Source organism: Equus asinus, unplaced genomic scaffold, assembly GCF_041296235.1.
Source record: "Equus asinus isolate D_3611 breed Donkey unplaced genomic scaffold, EquAss-T2T_v2 contig_2, whole genome shotgun sequence".
In the NCBI taxonomy this organism is placed as follows: domain Eukaryota; kingdom Metazoa; phylum Chordata; class Mammalia; order Perissodactyla; family Equidae; genus Equus; species Equus asinus.
The window spans coordinates 485,703-509,954 of NW_027224849.1; the positions used below are offsets into that span (position 1 = coordinate 485,703).

Below are 24,252 nucleotides of genomic sequence, written 5' to 3' on the forward strand. Positions count from 1 at the left end.
CTAACAAACATTCAAAGAAGATTTAATTCCTATGCTTCTCAAACTATTCTGAAAAATTGGGAGGATGGGACACTTCTGCATTCATTTTCTGAGGCAAACATTATCCTGATATGAAAACCAGACAAGGATGACACAAAAAAGGAAAATTACAGGCCAATATCAGTGATGAACATAGACGCAAAAGTACTCAACAAAATATTAGGAAATTGAATACAACAATACATTAATTGGATCATAGACCACAATCAGGTGGGATTTACTGTAGGGGTGCTGAAATGGTTCAACATTAGCATATCCATCAATGTGATGTACCACATTAACAAAATGAAGAATGAAAATCACATGATCATATCAATAGATGGAGAGAAAACATCTGACAATTTCCAATATCCATTTATGATAAAAACTCTCAATAAAATGGGTATAGAGGGAAAGTACCTCAACATTACAAAGGCCATATATGACCAACCCACCGCCAACATCACACACAATGGTCAAAAAGTGAAAGCCATTCCTCTGAGAACAGGAACAAGACAAGGGTGCCCACTCTTGCCACTCTTCTTCAACATAGTACTGGGAATTTTAGCCAAACAAGTAAGGCAAGAAAAAGAAATAATAGGTATCCAAAAAGGAAAGGAAGAATTAAAACTGTCACTATTTGTGGTTGACATGATTCTATATACAGAAAACTGTAAAGAATCCAACAAAAAACTATTAGAAATAATCAATGAATACAGTAAAGCTGCAGAGTACAAAATCAACATTCAAAAATCATTTGCGTTTCACTCCATAACGGGGGCCTGCAGTTTGCCAGTTGGGATCCTGGGCGTGGACCTACACACCGCTCATCAGGCCATGCTGTGGTGGCATCCCAAATAGAAGAACTAGAACTATTTACAACTAGGATATACAACTATGTACTGGGGCTTTGGGGAGAAAATAAAAGAGGAAGATTGGCAAAATACGTTATCTCAAGGCCAGTCTTCCTCACACACACAAAATCAGTTGCATTCCTATACACTAGTAATGGACCACCAGAAAGAGAAGTCAAGACTATAATCCCATTTACAACTGCAACAAAAAAGAATAAAATACTTGGAATAAATTTAACCAAGGAGGTGAATGCCATATACTCCAAAAACTATGACATTAATGAAATAACTCAAAGAAGACAAAGAAATGGAAAGATATTCCATTCCCACGCATTGGAAGAATAAACACAGTTAAAATGTCCATATTACCTAAATCAATCTACAGATTGATCTACAGATCAACCTACAGACTTAATGCAAACCCGAATGGAATACCAATGACATTCTTCATGAAAAGAGAAAAAAGAATCTTAAAATTTATATGGAAAAACAAATGACACTGAATAGCCAAAGCAATTCTGAGGGGGGAAAAAAGAAACAATATTTGGATGTATCATGCTCCCTGAACTCAAAATATACTACAAAGCTGTAGTAGTCAAAACAGCATGGTACTGGCATAAAAAACCCGGATATACAGATCAATGGAACAGAATTGAAAGCCCAGAAGTAAAACCACACATCAAGGGACAGCTAATCTTCAACAAAGGAGGCAAGAACACACAATGAAGAAAGGAAAATCTCTTCAATTAATAGTGTTGGGAAAATTGGACAGCCACATGCAAAAGAATGAATGTAGACCATTGTCTCACATGATACACAAAAATTAACTCTAAATTGATTAAAGACTTGAACGTAAGACCTGAAACCATAAAACTCTTAGAAGAACATATAGGCAGTACAGATTTGACGTAGGTCTTAGTAGTATCTTTCTGAATACCATGTCTCTACAGGCAAGGGAATCAAAAGACAAAATAAAGAAATGGGATTACATCAGACTAAAGAGCTTCTGCAATGCAAAGGAAACCATCAGCAAAACGAAAAGACAACCTACCAATGGGAAGAAAACATTTGCAAATCATACATCTGACAAGGCGTTACTTTCCAAAATATATAAAGAGCTCATACAACTCATTAACAAGAAAAAAGAATAATCCAATAAAAAAATGGGCAGAGGATACGAACAGACATTTTTCAAAGACGATATCCAGATGGCCAACAGGCACACGAAAAGATGTTCGACATCACTAATCATCAGGGAAATGCAAATCAAAACGACAATGAGATATCACCTCAGACCAGTCAAATGGCTATAATTACCAAGACAAAAAATAACAAACGTTGGAGAGGATGTGGAGTAAAGGGAATGCTCATAAACTGGTGGTGGGAATGCAAACCGGTGTGACCACTATGGAAAACAGTATGCAAATTTCTCAAAAACTTAAAAACGGAAATACTGTATGATCCAGCCATTCTGCTACTGGGTATTTATCAAAAGAACATGAAATCACTAATTCAAAAAGATATATGCACCCGTATGCTCACCACAGCATTATTCACAATAGGCAAGATGTGGAAGCAACCTAGGTGCCCATCAAGAGACAAATGGATAAGAAGGTGTTGTATATATATACAATGGAATACTAATCACCCATAAAAACAGACAAACTCCTCCCATGTGAGACAACATGGATGGATCTTGAGCAAAATAAGTCAGACAGAGAAAGAAATACTGTATGATTTCACTCCTATGTGGAATATAAGCAAACACATAAATGAGAATAGATTAGTGGTTACCAGAGGAAAAAGGGATGAGGGAGGATGAAATGGTAAAGCCACATATGTATGGTGATGGATAAAAACTGAATTATTGGTGATGAACACAATGCAGTCTAAAGAGAAACTGAAATATAATGATAGACACTTGAAATGTATACAAGGTTGAAAGCCAATATGACCCAATAAAATAATTATATATATATAAATACATATATATACATATATATATATTTAAATACAGACACTGACCACTAAAAATAGGCACATATAGAAAAAGCAAGTTAAAATGGAATTTTAAATAAATATTATTAACCCCAAAGAAGAAAAAAAGAGAAAGGGGAACAAAAGCCAAACGGAAAAAAAGAAAACATATAGTAAAACGGATGACCTAAATCTAACTGTCAATAATTACATTAAATGTAAAAGGATAAAATTCTCCAATTGAAACTTAGAGTTTGTCATAACAGATAGAAAAACAGCATTTAAAAAGAAACAAAAGAATATCTTAAATACTCAAATTCTTTGTTAAATTCTATCATATGTAGTTTCATTATTTTGACAAATATTTTGAATGGCTGCATAGCACTCTAACTTATGGTATAATAGAATTAATCATGTTTAGATGATTATGATTTTATACATTAAGTTGGACAACATATCTAAGGTCTTTTCTGCTCTTGCTCTCTGTTAATTTAAGACATGATTTTACTCTCTCTTATGGCCACTAGCAATCCGACTTAGTACTTCTGTGGTTCATGAGTTAGAGGATACTAATGTAGGATGATCCAGAATTATATCAAAGTCATTAAAATTCATCGCATCCTAGTCAGCAATAAAATAGTCATATTTATCATTCAGGAATCCCTTACCAAGGACCATGATCCATATATTTTCAAGTCTTAAATCATATTGCTATTCAATTCCAAAAACCTCACAGAGCATTGGATCTCAGCCTCCAGAGATCGTTCATTGCTGGGCTTTATCACGTGTATCTAGAAAACTCACGTCTGTGAGAATGTCAGAGTCTTTCCCTGCTTGGCCAAATGGGATCTCCATCTCTCATGCAACTACAGTCCTGACACGGGAAGCTCAAATCATTTCTTGACAGGACTTAATTTCTTCATTCCTCCATTATAGCTCTTAATATTACTAAGTTGAACATATAGGAGAGAATAATCTGGTCAGTGAATACATAAACACTGGCTAGAAGAGACTCGGCCACATAAGGAGGACTAGGTTATTTGGAACCATTGTTCAGTTCACTGGAATGGGAGGAACTGGGAAGCACATAATAACATGGGGTTCTTTTGGGTAGGAAGCTTCAGAACAATTAATGAAAACATTTACGTCCCACTATTTCAATGAGAAGGAAACACTAACTTACACATACCATGGTTGTGCACCTGCCAAAACGGATCAGTCCTCCTTGGGATTCCTCTACTGGGAAAGAACAAAGAGAATCCAGAGCTGGGAAAGGAAAAAGAGACCATGAGAGCAAGCATAATTTAGGGTTACCATGAGAGGAAGTAACATTTGGCTCCTCCATTCCATTTTGCATAATACCTCTAACTGTACAAACATAACAATATGAAAAAATTAGAAGGACTGTAGATAAACCCAAACTCTTCCCCTAATGCCCAGGAAACCCAAACACTTCAGCAGACAGTTTTCTGGCCAGACCTCCACTTTGGGGAAGCTGCTCTGCACCTGAGACTAGGCTGCTCAGCCCAGCCCTGAACAGGTCCTCCTCCCTCCATTCACACCTTCCAGGACTGAAAAGGAGCCACGCCATCCAGGCACACCTAACCTCATGGCCTTGGGGTCAGGTGAGGTTGAAGAGGTTAGAAAAGACATAGAACTGGTCAGGAAATATTCAGTATTCCAATTCCAGAAAAACTGACTGTGATTAAACACATTACAACATATCCACGTAATAAACGTGAAGTCAGGAAAAATATCGTGAACATGGAAAGCATTCCGGAAACACTGTCAGTAGAAAAATCAGGTTATAAAACTATAGGTACAATATGATACCATTTGAAGAACATATGTGTATCTCAATATCAAACGACTGAAAAATCATCAGACTTCAATAGACAGAAAAAATCTAGAAAGTTTTACATTTACATGTTGACAGTGCTTATCTTTTGCCCCTGATGGGGGATTTTGTTTGTTGAGTATATCTTAACTTGCTGATTGAATGTTCATTTGTTAAAATATCTATGCATGTGAAGATTTGTTGTGTGTTAAGTGGAAGCTGTTTTCCAAAATGTGGAAAGTTCATTCTTCTAAACAGAGTTTAGTTGGTCTTGGGGAAATGTACTAAATTTGGGTTGTTTTATTAAATGGTTTTTGTTTCCTTCAGTTATCAGTGACACAATCTCCTCTCAGGTTTCTAGGCATGCTCATTGTTGGATTACTGTCTAGACAGATGGCTGAAGTCCCTGAGTATAGCTAATATGTATTGTTGCTGGTCTCGGGGCTACATCCTTTTGCAAGTTCTCTTCATGGAACCCTTTCCCATCCTGTTAGCCACGTCCTCCAGAAAGCTGCTCAATTATCTTATCCCATCAGTCTCACTCAGCAACCATCATCATCAGAAAAAAAATGTAAAGTAGGAGTTACCATGTGACCCAGCACTTCTGCCCTTAGGTATATACTGAAGAGAATGGAAATATGCATTCACACAAAAACTAGTACACAAATGTTCACATTTGTCACAGCCAAAAAGTGGAAGCAATACAAATGTCCATCAACAGATGGATGAAGAAAATGCCATTTATGGATATAAGGGAATATTACGCAGCCAGAAAAATAAGGCTATTTTGATACCGACTCCTCATGGATGACCTTGAGGACACTGCACTAAGTAAAATGAGCTAGTCACGAAAGTATAAATTTTGCACGATTGCTCTACTATGAGGGTCCTAGAGAAGTCAAATTCATAGACACAGAAAGGAGAATGGTGGTTGCCAGGACTGGGAGGAGAGGGGAATGGGGAGTTAGTGTTTAATGGGACAGAGTTTCAGTTGAAGATGAAAAAGTCCTGGAAGTGGGTGGTGCTGATGGTTGTACAACAGTGTGAATGTACTTACTGTCACAGAACTGTACACTGAAAAGTGGTTAAAATAGCAAATGTAATGCCGTGTATACTTTCCAAAATAAAGTAAAAGAATGATGTGCTTATCTACCACATGGACGAACTTTGAAAACCTCAGGCTAAGTGAAAGGAGCTAGACATAAAAGGACACATACTGCATGATTCCATGTAGACTGAATTTCAAGACTCAGCAAATCCATGGAGACAGACGACGTGTTAGTGGTTTCCAGAGTATGGGAGGACGAGGGATAGGAAGTGACAGCTGACAAGGACAGGGTTTCTTACTAAGGTGATCAAATATTTTGGAATTAGATAGTGGTACTGATTTGTACAACCTTGTGAATATAGTAAAAAGTTTTCTTTTGAGTACATTTTTACAAGGTGAATTTGGGGCTGGCCCAGTGGTGTAGTGGTCAAGTTCAGCACATTTTGCTTTGGTGGCCCGGGTTCACAGGTTTGGGTCCCAGGCATGGACCTACACCACTCATCATGCCATGCTGTGGTGGCACCCCACATACACAACAGAGGAAGACGGGCACAGATGTTAGCTCGGGGCCACTCTTCCTCAAGCAAAAAGAGGAAGATTAGCCACAGGTGTTAGCACAGGGCCAAACTACCTCACCAAAAAAAAAAAAAGGGGGGGAATTTTATGATCATGTATATATCTCAACTGAAAAAGTAAGGTAAAAATTTACAACATAAATTCCTTACCATCATGGTGCTCTCATAGGTCATCATAGTTTGATCGCAACCCGACAGTGGTGGCTGCAGTCAGAATGACATCACTGCCTTATCAAACACCAAGTCACATTATCTGAATCTCCCTAGTGGCCTTCAATGCATCTATTCCTATTCAGGGTTTACTTTACCTACCAGAAGGAACATAAGAGTATCAACAGTGTCATTTGAGTCTTTTTATCACCCCAAATACTAAGATGGCATGGTCTGGCATATGATAAGCATTTACTAAAAATCTGATTATTTTACCCCAAATTCTAGTTCTAGACATTTCTTAAGAAAATATTGAGATAAAGAAATGCATGTACGAGTATCTTCAATACAGAGTTTTTGACAGCCAAAAACTAGAAACACAAAAATCTAACAGGGAACAGGTTAACTAATTTGGTTCTGCTGTGTGATGGCATGTACAGGATTATTAATCAGGATGATACTGGTCCCAGTGTAAAGTACACACTCATAACCGGGGAATGGTATCCAGTTGAAACTTAAGACATAGATTCTGTTCTCAGATTTTCTAAATGTAACTGCTCTTAGAGTTCATGACATTTTAGTGTCTTGGGTTTTTCATCAGTAAAGGCAAGAGTACGAAGATCACTTACTTAGCATGAATATGTTGGAGAAATATGATCTACATTCAAACTTAGTAATATGTTGTAATCCCATATAAATATAAATATGTTAGCTATTTTTATTGAAGAACATTGCATGTCCCCTAATTGGGTATTATAAAAGAAACGATTCTCCTTCCTAGAGTAAAATTGTGCTTATCAGCCCTGCTCTGATAATGCTCACAAAAATAATGGGCAAAATTAGATCTTTTGCTTGAGAATGCATTTTTAATTCATACATCAAGAGTTTCTAGAAAAGAGGAGGAGGAAATTTCCCTCCCGCCGAAATGCAGCAGAAACAAAGAGACATTTGTGAATCACAACCTGCGCAAAGAAGCTGATGTGATCAAGCGTCTCATAAAGTGAGAACATCAGTAAGACTCTCAGTGCCCTGAAGCAGCAACAAAAGGCATGTGGGTGAATAAAATGATTCCTTATTTTCTTGTATTTCAATCAGTATTTGGAAATCTTTTTGGGAAGACAACTAAAAATCAGATATTATTGCAAAGTTTTGTTAAATTTTTCTTATATCAATAATTTAAAATCAGTGAATTTATGAAAGAAAGAAACAACTATCCTCAATGTTGATTTTTGCATGAAAACAATTCTTTCCCCTCCCCAAGGTTCTTCTTTGGGGGATGGCAGGACTGAGGAGGAAGTCACCAGGCACCAGGCTGTTCTTGGGGCACAGAATGACTCCCTTACACGACACTCTCCAGGTCCACACCCGCCCTGCTCATACACATAAACAGATGGAAAAGACGACAGAGCCTGGACTACGGGTATAGGTTTACAGCACGTTCCTGGGGTCCGAGCTCTGGGAACCCCGAGGCTCTGAGACAGTAGCTGCCCCTCAGAGCTCCCAAGTAGAGAACTCCCCAGGCTTTCCCAAACTAACCTCGGTGCCCCCTGGCTGGAAATCTTCCTTTAGGGCTCAATGTCCTACTTCCCTCTTGCAGCCAAGTGGCTGTGAGGAGAGAAGAGGAGGAAGCGCCAGGGAACCCAGAGCCACCAGACAGTGACGCCACAGAGCCACAGCCATCACACCTGCACAGGTAAAGGACATGCAACCAAATCCCCGTCACCCCAGCACAGCCACGCACCTGTCACAGCCTCGCAGCCACACCCACGGCACGGAGGCGCATCCCACCACTCACTCGCGTCTCTCACACACACCCCGCCACACGCTGCCCGTCTGTCCCCACAGACACACACCGTCCTCTGCCTTTCAGGCCCGAGAGTCCCCTGAGGACTGGCGTCCTTACTATGGGCCTCCACCCTGTGAGCGCTTCTGCCGCCACCCCACCTGGTTCACGTCGGGCTCCGAATTGACTCGCTTCACAGGATTCCCGCATCCTGTGCTAACACATCCACAAATGAGCTCAACTCACCTTGCAAAGTGGGAGAAGCGCGCGAAAACGGAATGGAAGACAAAGATCTGGCGTGACCGCTGCCCTCTGGGAAGTGTCGCTCCAACCTGAACCTCTCTGGGCGCGGCGGCTCGTCAGACAGGCCGCCGAAGCGCGGAAGTCCCGGTGGAACTGCAGCGGCGAGAACCGCCCGGAGCCCGGCCCCGGAGCGCGCGATGCGAGGGCACGTGCACGGGCAAACGCCGCTGCGCCCAGGAGGCCGAGCAGGGCAGCCCGGCGCTGGTTCTGAGCCTCTGGCCTGTGCACGCAGAGTCGCACTGGAGTGTCGGGGGGCAGCCCCTGGGGCGCGAGCGCAAGGCGGGTGTGAGCTCTGAGGGCGGGGCCCCGGGCGAGTCCCCTCAGGCGGCTGCAGCCTGGCGACAGCATATGCGGAACCTAACTCCTGATACCGCCGGGGGCGGGCTGGTTTATTCAGAAAGCCTGTTAGCTGCGTTTAAACGGTGTGTAGGAGTGAAGTAACACATGTTTACTTAATTCTCTAGGCTAAGCTATAATAATAAAAATGGAATGAATATTTAATTGTAAAGGTGCTGTGGTGAATATTTTGTATATACTTTGCAATATTGATTTAGGGACAGATTTTCCAAGCATACCCAAAGAGAGGAATCTTAGTAAAATTCTAAGAGTTCACTGGATAATTATTGTAATCATCCTAATCACTTGAATGCAAATCAATTAATAAAAGTAAATCCTAGACAAAGATTTGATAGATTTATTTTAACAAATATAATGAGACTGCATTACAGCCCGCTGAATTAGAATCTCTGGAAAGCTTTTGTTTATGTCTGTGGAGGATTTTGACACAGCCAATGCATGGACTAAGATTTGAGAGTCAGTGCCTAATAACAAGTATAATAATGCAAATAATAACTAATGTATACTTAATCCATGCCATGAGCCATGCACCAGGCCAAGCACTTCAGATTATCTCCTTTAACATTCATAACAACCCAATGGTGTAGGTACTGTTACTATTCCTGTTTTATATGTGAGGGAATGGACGTTTAGAGGGGTCAAGTTACCTGCTTAAGGTCACATGGTAGGACTTGAGCTCATGAAACAGACAAACAGCTTTTCAGCCTCTAGCTGTAACCATCAATTATATACAGAGGGCCAAGGAACATGTTAAATGGCACCATGGGGATTCAATCAGAAAACTCCAGAATGTGGGAAATTCCATGACATAAATGACTTGGGTTTTTTTTGACAATCAAAATGGATGAAACAGAGAGGGAAGAGAGACTTGTAGATCAGCACTGTCCTATAACACTTTGTGCAATCGTGGAAATGTTCCGTATCTGCACTTTCCATGCGACTATTTGGCACTTGAAATGTGGCTGTTGCAATGGAGGAACTGAATTTTTAATTTTATTTAATTTGAATTAATTTGTGTTTAAATTTAAATGGATACATGTGGCTAGTAGCTGCCATGTTGAACAGTGCAGTTATAGATCAGACTAAAGAGACAGGTCAGTCAAATGCTATGTGTAGACCTTATTTAAATCCTGAGTCAAACAAAATAATTCTAAAAAGATTTTATGAGACAACTGGGAAATGGCCACTGACTAGGTATGTGTTAAAATTTTTAAGTAGCATAATGGCTTTATAGTTAGGCTTTTAAAAAAGAGACTTTACCTTTTAGAGATACACACTAAAATATGTAAGCATGGGGATGATATGACATCTGGAACTTGCTGTATAAGATTCCTTTGGGGGCAAGAGAGAGTACTGGTTGGAGTATAGATGAACATCACTGACCGTGAATGGATGATTGTTGAAGCTGGGTGATGGGCACATGAGGGTACAACTGTCTTCTCTCAACCTTAGAATAGGTTTGAAATTTTCAACAATTAAAAATGTAAAAAGATATTTGCGTAGTGCTTTTCCATGTATTATCTCATTTAATCATCAGAACTTAGGAAGCAACTGGAACGACTGTTTACAGATGGAGAATCCGAGGCTCAGAGAGATTAGGTAACGTGCCTGAGGTCACACAGCTAGTTGAAGGCCTAGACTCAAATCCAAGCAATCTACCTCCAAATGTTGTGATTCCATCTCCTCATACTCTGTGTGACAACCTGTGTCATTGTCACGGGTTGCTTAACGGTGAATGAAGCAGGAAGGGTGAGGGAAACAGAGTAAACACCATGGCTCTCATTCAGAATGATGGCTCTGCAGCACGTGCTCCTCTAATTAGGAAGAGATGACCGTCAGCCACCAGCTGCATGAGCTGATTAGTGAGCACAGAGAGAGAATGCTGCTGAACAGGATTAATTTGTAAGTTCCAGCTGTGAAAGAGGCTTTATTAACCTTTTTCTATATACCACCAATGATGATAATAAAAGCCATTTAAGACATTAAGTCCATTGATTGCAATTGCTCTTCTCAGGACTCAAAGGTTATATTATGCTCCTTTTCCTTCAAAATATAGTCAATATGTGCTGAGGAAAATTTTCTCAGGGTAGTATCTGAAACAAAAGACAAGTAACTTGTATTTGATCTTGTTAATGCATCTATTCTCAAATTAAATGATTTTGGTCTTTAATTTCTTATACCTTCCTCAAAGGCCTTGGTTCCTATCGGCATATGATGACACGTTAACGTTTCCTACATAAAAGATTTCACAGCAGAGGCACAGCTCGGCCAATGCTTTTAGGCAATATTTTCACTCCTTGACAATTATGATACAGTGAAGTATCTTTCTTAAGCTAATAAATTAACCACTTAGTATCTGTGGGAACTACAAACAAGAGAGATGAATATACTAATTATTACCCTTCGTATCCGGACCTTTGTCTAGGCTTCACTGCTTACTGGTTGTAGCCTATGATAGTAGTCACTCAGCACTTGAGTGAAGAGTCACATGTAGCTTCATCTCTAAAAATATTTGCAAATATTTGCCTGGATCTGTTGGAATGTAATAAAAGGGACAAAAAAATAATGGCCTAATAATGACAGGATGCAGGAAAAAGGGTTATGAATTGAATCTTGAAGCAATTAAACTGTGTCCCGTAGAATTTTATTCCTGGGCTGAGAGTAACGGCCTTGAAGCACTGAGCCTTCTTGCTCAGAACAACTGCCTGCTTCCCAAGCAGCTGCTCTGAATCCAACATCTCCATCATCTCAAGCAGCCGTCACTCCCTCCTCAGGTCTGAGCTGACCCATCTCACCTGAGAGCTGGAGTTGCAGGAAGGCACGAGGCAGGAATTGGAGTCAGAAGGCAAATGGCAAGCGCAGATTTATGGAATGGTGAGTTCCAATAATTAAGTAACCAAAATGTCATACAGAAATGAGATGTGCCACACAAATTGTAACCATGAGTGCCTTAGAGTTTGCTGAGGAGAGAATAGGATTACGAAGACTTTACCCTAATGGTCTAAGAAGGCTTTGAAAACTACGGATGTCTTTCCACGTGCTTTGAGTCAAGACTTGTTTTCTTCACGTTCTTATTAAAAAATCCACCTCTAGCCAAAAGGGTTTAAAGACATTACCACCTTCTAAAGATCATGAAAATTGAAAATCAAAATGACTTTGCTTATGTAGGATCCAAACTTTTCTGAAGTATTTGAGTTCTCTTCAAAGGAAATTTCACACATAATTTGGAGGAATGCACGTGTTGAGGTAAAGATTCTTTTAGGGACATTTAGATGGTGAAAGAAAGTAAGCCCTACCCTCACCCCCACAGATAGTGCAATAAACCATTATTAGATCTTATACTGTTATTAAATAATATGTTTTACAAAAAAGATTGAACACATAAAATAAGAACATACCTCTGATTGTTCCAGAAGTAAAAATATCATCATTTTGTGTCAAAAAGCTCTTCCTGATTGACCACACCTGCTATGTTCCTTGTTCACTGTGTAGTTTATTGCTTATTTCTACAGGCCGGCTCTGCAGATGTCACGTCTGGTTATGCGACAGGTTTGGAGTTTTAGTTTATTTTTGGCTGGGATGGCGTGACAAAGTTTAATGTCTTGCATAAGCTTAACATTTCAAAAATTTTTAGCCTGAACTTTGTTACATCTAGGACTTTCCTGAAACTTTGACCTGATAATGAGGAGAAAGTGAACATTATTCAAAAGATGTAGGACAAGGAAGATAGGGAGAAAGGAGCATCAGTACTGAACCCTCCAGATCAATCTTCGCCCTCGACCTGATACAGTTATCAATGCTGCATTAGACAACCCGGCTCTGGGCAGTGAGCAGAAGCCTTTCAACGAAGACGTCTGGCTACTACATACAGTGTTTAGCATGGTTTCCCAATTGAAGGTTTCTGAATTTAACCTCACCGTTAGCCTCCCTTAATATCTGGCAGGCAAAGTGTTGCACAGTCTGGATAGAATCCTGCTGCAGGATTACCAGATTTCTGGACTATTAGTACTATTCTCTTTTAATGTCATCGTTGTGAAACAAAATGAACAACCTGAAAACTATATTTGCAAGTTAAGCTGCAGTAACCATTTACTGCCAAAACTAAACGTGACCAAAAACCTCTAAACATGACAAAACACACGCACACCACCCTACACCACACACACACACACACACACACACACACACACACACGGGCCAGGAGCCATAAGGCAATAGTTTGATAAATTATACTACTATCAAAATCATACAACTCCCAAACACAGAGGATACACACAAGAGACAGAAAGGATGTGGGTAAGAGGAATCCTCACTTACTACTAGGGAAAAGTATGAACTCTAGGAGACAACCACGCTGAAGAACACTTTACAATAGCCAGTAAGGAGGGTGCAGGACTCACAAACCAACAGCCTCCCTTGTAGACAGACACACTAGGGAAATCCTTGGACACGTGCACAAGGAGATATGTCAATGCAGCATTGTTTTTACTAAAGGAAAAAGGAATAATCTAAATGTTTATTAATTTTAAAATAGAAAAATATATTCATAAAAGGGACTACTATTCGGTAGTTAAAAGGAATAATCTCAATCTATATGCATCCACATGGATAAATTTTGAAGTCATAGTGAATAACCATGCTGAATTGCAGAATGATATGCACAGTCTGGTGCAATTTATAGAAACTTTATAATTTTAAAAAATTATATATATACATTTTTTAAAGAAACAGATCTGTGAAAAAGTATAAAACCATGGGAGTGTATTGTTTAAGGTGTTGTCAAAATCACAGGTGACTCCCTTGTTTAGGCCAAGCCCAATTTGGGTTCTTTTAAAAATAAGCAATGAGGTAGAAGTTTCAGAATATCCAAAGACTAGAGAGTATTCAGAAGTTTCTTTTACCGTCCTTTAATTCTTTCTGCAAAAACGTTCAGACATGAGCACATTGGTTCCATCAGCCTCCTCAGGAAATGTCTTCATTTTTCATGTGCCCGAGCAGATAGGAACGCCCCAGGCCCCCTGCCTGCAACCTTTCATAGAGGCAGACGTTAGAGCTTTGACCCCAGCTAAAATCTGCTCCAAAGTGGGCAGAAAGAGGTATTATGGCCTTTTTCAAATGAACCTCTCCTAGGGTCAAAATAAATTATTGTATAATATATAATATATCCAATCGCAACTCAACGACCTCCCTTGAGGCAAGTTTGACGGGCAGATTCTTCTCTGTTCTTTATTAGCAACATCAGTCAGAAGGTGGCACAGTTTGTGAACAGCTTCTCACGGGAACTTTGCGAGCCTCACTGTTGCAACGATGTGAACCTGGTCTCTCTTGGAAAGATGCTTGCAGATCCCGGGAAGGCTTACTTGAGAACAACTGTCCACAGACAATTCATTATTGCTGTCTTTTTTTCTTCTAAAAGACACAGGAAAATATTTAAACCTTTGGTGCATGTGAGGGGGTTTTCAGGTGTACAAAGGGTCTCCACAAATGATGCACGTCACCTTCGAGGTGGTGGTCACCTGTGGGGAGACGTGGAGAAGAATGGCATCAGTGAGAGTGGAAGAGAAGCTTCAGCTGTACCTGTAACATTTTATTCTTTAAAAAACAAAGGTGAAGCAAATATTGCAAAATCACGGTAACATTTTAAAACTGGATGGTGGACATATAGGTGCTATTATATAATTCTCTCCTGCTTTCTGTACACTTGAAATGTTATACTTAAAAAAATGATAAAGAAACAAAGCAATGCTGAAGGGTGAACAACAAACTTGGAAAAATATATTCAGAACATGTATGGGTGTGGGCCCTGTGGCCGAGAGGTTAAGTTCATGTGCTCATCTTTGGCAGCCTGGGGTTTGCTGGTTCGGATCCTGGGTGTGGACCTACACACTGCTCACCAGGCCATGCTGCGGTAGCATCCCACATAGAAGAACTAGAATGACTTGGAACTAGGATATACAATTACGAACTGGGGCTTTGGGGAGAAAAAAAATACAGGAAAATTGGTAACAGGTGTTAGCTTAGGGCCACTCTTGCTCACCAAAAAAAAAGGAAAAGCATACTTAAAAAAAAAGGAACATGTATGAGAAAAGGGTCTATTTTCCTGATATGTAAAGACAAATCAATAAGGACAAGATAAATGACCCAAGAGAAAAATCTGTGGAGGATATGAATGGGGAATTTATAGAAAAATAGCTAATGAATTTATAAAATATATAGCCTAAATATATATGAATCTCTCTCCATGTGTGTCTATGTGTGTGTATACACTCATCAAACAAATGCAAATTGAGAAAACAATACTGCTTTTCACTATCATATTGGCAAAATTTCTTATATTTGGCAAAACACAGTGTTACTAATGGTGGAGAAGAAACATTCTCATGTGTTTTTGAGAAGACTGTATTGGTATAATCATTCTGGAAGGCAACATTTTTTACATTCCCTTTGAAAGACCAATTCCATTTCTAGGGTTTTTTCCCTTTGGATATAATTGCATGAATGCACACAGATATATGTATAAAGGTATTGTTTATCATAGTAAAAAATTGAAGAGAAAATAAATTTTCACCAGTGGAAGACAGATCAAATTGATGATGATACATCCAATTGCCGAATAGTCTGTATCAACAAATGAAGATCTCCACAATACAACATAAGTTTAGAATGAGCAAGTGGTGGAACCATGTATACAATACAATTCGATTTGCATGAAAGGCATGCGTTATACATACGTGTGCACCCAAATGTCTGAACGCAGCATCACAGTGATTACCTCCGGGGCATGAAACTGGAGGTTGGGAACAGGCAAGAAACCTTTTCTTTCCTCTTAGACTTTTATTGCATCAGTTAGGACTCTATGCTGCAAATGACGGAAAACGGAAACTCAACCTGCTCTAAGAAGTGGGTGGATTTGTTGGCTTAATGTAACTGAAAAATCTGGGGGGAGTTTCAGTTCATCTTGAATCACGGCTCTGCAATGTCACCAGGATGCTTTTCCTGGGTCATGACTTCATCTTTTGCGTATGTGAATGGTGTCCTCTAGGGGTGTGTACCTGATGGCCCTGATCATCTGGATAGCTCCCCTATCCATTACCAAAGGCAAGGGGGAATGCTTCCCTTTTCCAGAAGCCTCTACTTACTGGCTCTCAAGGGTTCATCAGTTCTAATTGGATTGTATACCAATCTTTGAATCAAACATCATCAATCGTGGCAATGGGCTTGTGGATCAATTCCAGGCAAACAAATTAACATAAAATGGAGTCTGGATGGTTTCCCAAAAGAAAGAGGGATGCTGGGCAGCAAAGAGCAAATATCCACTATTGCTAGATAATGTTTTCCCAAGGGCATGTAATTATCTGTCTGTCTATCTATCTATCTATCTTTCTATCTATCTATCTATCTATTTTATAGTCCACTAGGGCCTAGACTCTGAGCTCCACAGGAAGGGACTATGTTTGTGTCACTCATTATCTGTCCTTTGGGTCTAAGACGGGTTCCTGGAACATGATAGGTGGTCAGATAATATTTGTAGAATAAAAACAAGATGAAACAACCTACATTGCAACCTGACTCCTAATCACTGTCTACAGATTAAGAAAACTTAGTCACAGAATGAGCATCCTCAAGGCTATCTTTCACAATATTTTCATCCCAAGTGATCAGAAGAGAGGCTGATGTAGTGAGAGAGACACAATTTTTAGGAGAAACACTGATGGCTCTTTTAAACATTTGCTGATACTGCTTTTTGTTGATAGAAATTATTTGATACATTGTGTGAATTCATTACTCCTGAACTATTGCAATAGTGGATGAACTCAGCTAATTCACTTACTCTATTGTTCAAATAGCTTAGGGTCAGGCTAATTTAAGACTTTTCTTCTTCTTTCTCTTCCCTTTCCTTGGCCCTCCTTTGGGTACTCCCCTCACCGGGCCACCGAGAACTGCTTCTGCCTGTGCAGCTTGCCACATATTTACGGTTGCCAGATAAAATACAGGATGCTCAGTAATGTGTGAATTTCAGATAAACAGCGCATTATTTTTCAGTACGTGTATGTCCCAGATATTGCATGGGACCAGATATTACATGGGGTATGCTTATCTAAAAGATTATTCATTGTTTATCAGAGTTCACATGTAACTGAGCATCCAGTGTTTTTATTTGCAGTAATTTCTTATTTTTATTTGCTAAATCTGGCAACTCTACACATAATGCCGGCTACCTGCAACTACTTTCAGTTTCCCAAAGGGTAAACCCCTGGGCTTTCTGGACCATGAAATAGCTGATTATTGGATTTTTACTTGTTAGTATGGCTCTTTTATACTTAAAGAGCAATCCTAAAGTAAACCCGTGTGTAACCACCCCCCAGGTGAAGAAACATAGCAGAACGATGCCAGTACCTTAGCGCCATCTGTGGTTCTTTCCTATATCAGCATCCTCCTCCCTCCCTTGAGGGGTAACGACTGGCTTTTTTCATCATTCTCTGGCATCTCTTTAGGTTTGCCACCTGTGTAAGCATGCATAACGATATAGCTCCTTTTGACTACCTTTGATAGCTTCTTTGTGACTTGTTTCTTTCACCCAACCTTGCACTTGTGAGGTTTATCCATGTTTATGAGTGCCGCTGTGCTTCCTTACTTGTCATTGCTGCACAGTGTTCCAAAATGTGATCATACCCATGATTATCCATCCATTGTACTGTTGTGTGGTTGATGGTACAGTTTTAACTTAAGTTGAAAATTTTAGAATGTTTTAAATTTATTGCAGGAAACTAAAATAACTACCATAAAATAGTTTCATACCGTTTAGGGAAATTTCTAATACTTAGTACTCCTCTGAAAATTTCTGTTGCTATATTCAATAATTGGGCAAAGTTTAGAGGCTTATATAAATTGGTTCTCATTTATATTCACAAATTGTTTTTTATTGTGGAATAACAGACATATAGTAAAATGCACAAATCTTAAATATATATCTTGATGAATTTTTACATATGTATATACTTGTGTAACCATCACCCAGATCAAGATCTAGAACGTTTCCAGCATCCTTTTACTATGACTGTCTTGCAGCTCTTTTATTTCCTGTTGCTACCTACAAGATAGCTGTCTGTCTAAATTTTTGGACATGCCCAATACAAGTCTGTATGATGATGGGTTTTGGGCTTTCAGGTGCACCACATGGTGAGTCTGCACAATGCTAAGTGGTTCCTTTAGAGAAGGGCTCAAGCCATTCGATTTCCAAAAGGAAAAGTGATAATACAGATGCTGATGGGGCTAACAAAGTAGATGAACTAATGTTTCTATTAAATAAAAAAATATTTATCTTCCAAAAGGAGGATTTAAGATCAGGCAGATAGTAACATCACATGTCTTTATAGTTAAATTGAACATATAACTCTCTGCTTGTGTATTTATCATATAAAGAAAAAACTGACTTATTGCAAATATTATCACCCACTAGCTGTAAAATGCCTTGAACCTGGTGATGTGTAGAAAGTATAAGGATAAAGTTACATGCAAGCAATTTATTCAAAACTTTGAACTTATTGATATATTTTTTATTACTATAATGTATTCTGTATACTGCTCTGTATTCTGACCACAAATTGCTGTGATTCCCCTCAGAATTATGCCACTCTCTAATGGCTACATAACAGCAATGTCTCTTAAAATATACCCAGTGGCACAGTGGTTAAGTTTGCACCCTCCACTTCAGCGGCCCAGGGTTCACCTGTTCGGATCCCGGGTCCAGACAAGGCACCACTTGGCAAGCCATGCTGCGGGAGGCATCCCACATATAAAGTAGAGGAAGATGGGCATGAATGTTAGCTTAGGGCCAGTCTTCCTCAGCAAAAAGAGGGGGATTGGCTCAGGGCTAATCTGCCTAAAAAAAAATATATATATATATATATACACTCTGAAATTTATTTATTTATTTATATTTTAATTGCAGTAACATTGGATTATAACATTATATAGCTTTTGGATGTACAGCATAATATATTTCGAATTCTGTGTAGATTACATCCTGTTCACCACCCCAAAATTAATTATAGTCCATCCCCTCACATGTCAGCCTAATCACCCCTTTTGCCCTCCCCTCCTTTCCCTATGGCAACCACCAATCCAATCTCCATTGCTATGTGTTTGTTTGTCATTGCTTTTATCTTCTACTTATGAGTGAGGTCATACGGTATTTGACTTTCTCGCTCTGACTAATTTCACTCAGCAGAATACCCTCAAGGACCATCCCTGTTGTCAGAAATGGCCATGTTTCATCATTTCTTATGGCTGAGTAGTATTCCATTGTGTATAAATACCACATCTTGTTTATCCATTCATCCCTTGATGGGCACCTAGGTTGCTCCCAAGTCTTGGCTATTGTGTATAATGCTGCAATGAACATAGGGGTGCATGCATCTTTATGCTTTTGTATTTTCAAGTTCTTTGGATAAATGCCCTGCAGCAGAATAGCTGGATCATATGGTAGATCTATTCTTAATTTTCTGAGGATACTCCATACTGCTTTCCATAGTGGCTGCACCAGTTTGCACTCCCACCAGCAGTGTACAAGGGTTCCCTTCTCTCCACATACTCTCCAACATTTGTTGTTTCCTGTCTTGTTAATTATAGCCATTCTGACCAGAGGGAGGTGATACCTCATTGTAATTTTGATTTGCATGTCCCTGATAACTAATGATGTTGAGAACATTTTCATATGCCTGTTTGCCATCTGTGTATCTTCTTTAGAGAAATCTCTGTTCAGATCTTTTGCCCATTTTTTAATTGGATTGTTGGTTTTCTTGTTGAGCTGTATGAGTTCTTTGTATATTTTGGATACCAGCCCCTTATCTGGTATATGGTTTGCAAATATCTTCTCAATAAAGGAATACAGTCAAGTCGCAGGAAACAAAATCAATGTACAAAAATTAGTTGCGTTTGTACATACTAACAATGAAGCAGAAGAAAGAGAAATTAAGAATGCAATCCCACTTGCAATTGCAATCAAAAGAATAAAATACCTAGGAATAAACTTAACCAAAGAGGTGAAAGATCTGTACACCGAAAACTATAAAACATTGATGAAAGAACCCAAAGAAGACACATAGAAATGGAAAGATATTCCATGCTCTTGGATTTGAAGAATCAACATCATTAAAATGTCCATACTCCTTAAAGCAATCTGTAGATTCAATGCAATCCCTATCAAAGTTCCAACAAAATTTTTCAAAGAAATAGAACAAAGAATCCTAAAATTTACATGGAACAACAAAAGACCCTGAATAGCCAAAGAACACCTGAGAAAAAAGAACAAAGCTGGAGGTATCACACTTCCTGATTTCAAAATATACTACAAAGCTACAGTAACCAAAACAGCATGGTACTGGCACAAAAACAGACACACACATCAAGGGAACAGAATCGAGAGCCCAGAAATAAGCCCACACATTTATGGACAGCTAATATTCGACAAGGGAGCCAAGAGCATACCATGGAGAAAAGAGAGTCTCTTCAATAAATGGTGTTGGGAAAACTGGACAGCCACATGCAAAAGAATGAAAGATCATTCCCTTACACCATGCGCAAAAATCAACTCAAAATGGATTAAAGGCTTGAATGTAAGACCTGAAACCATGAAACTCCTGGAAGAAAACATAGGCAGTACGATCTTTGACGTCGGTCCTAGCAGCATATTTTCAAGTCACACGTCTGTCCGGGCAAGGGAAACTAAAGAAAAAATGAACAAGTGGGACTACATCAGACTAAAAAGCTTCTGCACAGCAAAGGAAACCATGTGAAATTTCTGAATGCTCACTAGAGATACGTTGTTCAGACAGATCTCTCCAGTATTTTACATTTTCAGCATGGGAAGGAAAGAGAACTCAAGCACTGAGAGTTTTAGTGAATCTTAAGGAAAAGTATTCACGTGTTAAATGAAATGATTTTGTGTGCACATGCAATACATGTTGAAGAGGAAGAGAGGGAAGAAGAAAGTGGATGGGCACTGAACAATGTTTTATTTCTATAAATGTGGAGCTTACAATTGAGAATCTCTTGCAGGAAAGATTCCAGGTCAAGATGTACGCTGTGACACATGATTAATCCCCACTCTCTCATCTCCCACTGAAATTCCAACACAGATACTTTTCAAAATCACAGAACTATATCTGTAGAAAACGATTACAGTCTCGTCAGTGTGCCAGAAATTTTGAGGACTACCTGGAAAATAGAAAGCAAATGGGTTGAAATTTCCTGTAAAAATCAAAAGAGAAGAAATTGCATCTCAGGACACCAAAGCCAAGCCAGGTTCTTTCTAGGAAGCCTCAGATAAGCTCTAGGCTCAGCATCAGCGGATTCAAAGGGAGGAGCTGGCTGTGGAGCAAACATCAGTGGAGTTCCCTCAAGATGCTTCCTCGTGAGAGTATTTGGGCCTGAGAGAAAAACCAAAGCCAGACTTGTAGTAATGTCAGAATTTAGACCCAAAAAAGCATTAAAACAAGATACTTTATAATATTAAAGGGGGAATTTGCAATGAAGGTATAAAATCTCTGCACCAAATAACATAGCATCAATATCGATCAAGCAACAACTGTAGGAGATGCAAGGAGAAATAGAAACCCACTAGAGATGGAGCCTTCAGTTCACCTCTCTCGATCTATTTTAGAGCAAGTAGACAAAAGTAAGAAAATAGAAGAAAGTGCAGTAATGTCTTCAAAGGTCTAGGGAAAGACTTTTTGAATTTAGCCTTATTGTTAATTAAGCATCAGGATAAAATGAAGACATCTGGAAATTAAAAAGTTACCATTCAGTGTCCCCACGAGAAAACAATTACTTGAAGTTCTTCAGGCCAAAAATGGGAAACCAAGACATCAGATTGTACATAATGGTGGCAACTAAGTACAACCAGAAAAAATAAAAGAAAAATTTAAGCAGCAAACTTTTAATGTCGTAGCCTTCAGTTTCCTTCTAAATTAGTTCAATCGCAATGTTTGGTTTGCGGTGAATAATACTTATGTAATCTTAATATTGTACATGCCGTGTATTGGTTTTCACTTTTGGGTGTCAAACAATGTCAAAAGCACAGAAGATTTAATAATTATATTACAGAACAGCAAGTAAATCTCATAAATCTTGGCAATTTAAAGATTACGTGGCAGGGTATCTCAGCCAACAAATTCAAGTGTATAAGAAATATCACTTTATTTTCTACATTTCAGTTTAATTTCCACCTCTGGGAAATATTCTCTTTCTCCCTCTACCTCTCTCATAAGACCTGCTTGATGGGAAATGTAACCACAGACATTCCTGGGCTTTCTCTGCCCTCCTGGGGTCCCACCAAGGTATGCAGTTGCCAAATATTCAGAGAGAAGGGCGCCCCCCAGGCTTCAGTGATCTGCACACCCGGGTAACCGGGAGCCTCCATGAATGACTCTTTGCAGCGCAGCAGATCTCTGCTCCTTTGGGGCTCCACGCGCGGCATGGGAGTCTCAGCTGAGGTTGGAACCCTGTGCTAGGGTCCTGCTTTCCCCAAATAGCTGACACCACTACCTTTTCTGAGGTTTGCCCCTCCTAGGGCTCCACCATGGAGCAGTGTTTGTTTCCCACGTAGCTTCTCAGCACCGCTCCGGCCCTCGCGGACCTCCGACGGGGGAGCCTCTCCTGCCCCTGCTCCTCCAGGGCCCCTGCGTCCTCCTGAACGTCGTGTGCTCCTCGCTGAGCTCAGGTGTGTGGACAAGTAAAACAGGCAAACATTTGACTGGCTAACTCTGCCCTCCTCCCTGCCCTGTGCCTCTCCTGAGGCAATAAAATTCACAGCACGTTACTGCTTGAATGGAAAAATGGAAAAGGGGAAACATGAATTAAGATCACACAGTATTTTTCAGACAATATTAACATAACTGAGAACAATAGGGAGGTAACTAGAGAGAAGAGGAGTAGAAGGGTAGTGTTCTTGCCTTTCATTGTGGATACTGAATCCATAGTAAATTTGATAAATCAAGAATTAAACATTTATATATGCTATTTAGAGTAAATAAGGCAATGACTAGAAAATAAAAATATAAACAATATAATCCAGAGGTGGAAGGGGAGTTAAATCATGATAAATTCTTAGTCCCTCAGAGTGGAATATCAATAGATTCTGTATAAACTTGATAAAACTTGAAGAAATATGATATAAAACTAAACTAAAAACTATTAACAGAGGTGATTTCTGGGAAATGAGTTAGGGCCTAGGGAGAAGAGGAGAAAACTGGGAAGAGGAGGGAGACTTTGTTATTTTCATTTTAAGCTTTTTTATTTTAATTTTTTTAATGATGCAATCCTTTTCTAACAAAAATTAGGTTAGTTAAAAATAAATGACTATTTTAACACACTGCCTCATCAACATTTATAAGACATACTTAATAAAGAATTCACACATTAAAATGTGCCTATGGGCACTAGGCCTTTACTTTAAAAATTTACTATTAAATTCCTTCCCATATTAGGAAGAGCTGCTAAAAAATCCACACCGAAAAACAAACCCCCTTAGCTTTATATAGATAAACAAATAATTTAGCCAAAAAGAAATACTTGAGAAACGACTAGAAGGAAACACTAACAAAAATTAGCAAGAGTGACAAGGCAATGGTAATGAGCACGCCGTCTTTCAAAAGAAGAAATCATTCAAAATATTTCTTTATCAGAGTCGCAAAAAAAATCATGTCCTCTGGTACAGTAAAACCACTTTAAAGATATATTCCAGCACCCTGCTAAATTCCATCAAAGTTCCTGTATGTAATCTCTATCAGTGCACACTACACTATATATTTACTCCTGAGATCTAAACTTCATGTAAAACTACACATCATCCTGAATAAGAGAGAGTGCAAGATGGCACAGGCAAGCACACAGACTCAGTGCCCTCTTCACAGTCTACTTTCCTTCAGAAGGTGGGCAAGTTCCTTTACCTCCAGCTCTTGTTTTTCTCCTCTGCCAATATGGAACTTCCAAATCGAGGTCTTATGAGGCTTTCCACATATGCCAAGAAGTAACCCAGCTACCAGGCAAAGAAGTCCAAGAGAGACCAAATGGAGAATCTGCTGGGGAAGGAAAGCCTAACCAAAGGGAGAGAATGGCCCCACTTGATAGTCAGCAACTGGGTCCACAAAGATGAGCGAGACGGCCGTGGATTCTCTCACTCTAGTGGGAGAATGAGAAGAGAGAATTAGAAAGGGGATCAATACCCATCCCAGCCAGTGCCTGGCCCTTTGAGCCAACCCAGCTGAGAACACAGACATGAAACACAGATGACTTGTTCCACTGAGGTCTGCCCAAATTCCTGACCCACTGAATCAAGAGCAAATAAA

General features: G+C 39.4%; 1 protein-coding gene across 12 annotated transcripts in view; it reads right to left on the reverse strand.

Moving 5' to 3' along the window:
* Window positions 1-24,252, reverse strand: part of LOC139043319 (protein piccolo-like) — an 89,690-nt gene that overhangs the window by 16,890 nt on the left and 48,548 nt on the right. For 7 of the 12 annotated variants that reach the window (XR_011500403.1, XR_011500402.1, XR_011500400.1 and 4 more), the window contains one exon: window positions 13,794-14,418. The exons of 1 other annotated variant lie outside the window; for it this stretch is intronic. Coding sequence is in view for 1 of the 11 variants with exons in the window: in XM_070503550.1 (XP_070359651.1) it covers window positions 14,362-14,418 (57 nt within the window). In the remaining 10 variants the exon portion in view is untranslated. Of the gene's footprint in view, window positions 1-8,861; window positions 10,996-11,302; window positions 14,419-20,943; window positions 24,086-24,252 lie in introns of those variants that run through there. 4 more of the 12 variants (XR_011500406.1, XR_011500404.1, XR_011500405.1 and 1 more) reach the window with 4 other exon arrangements.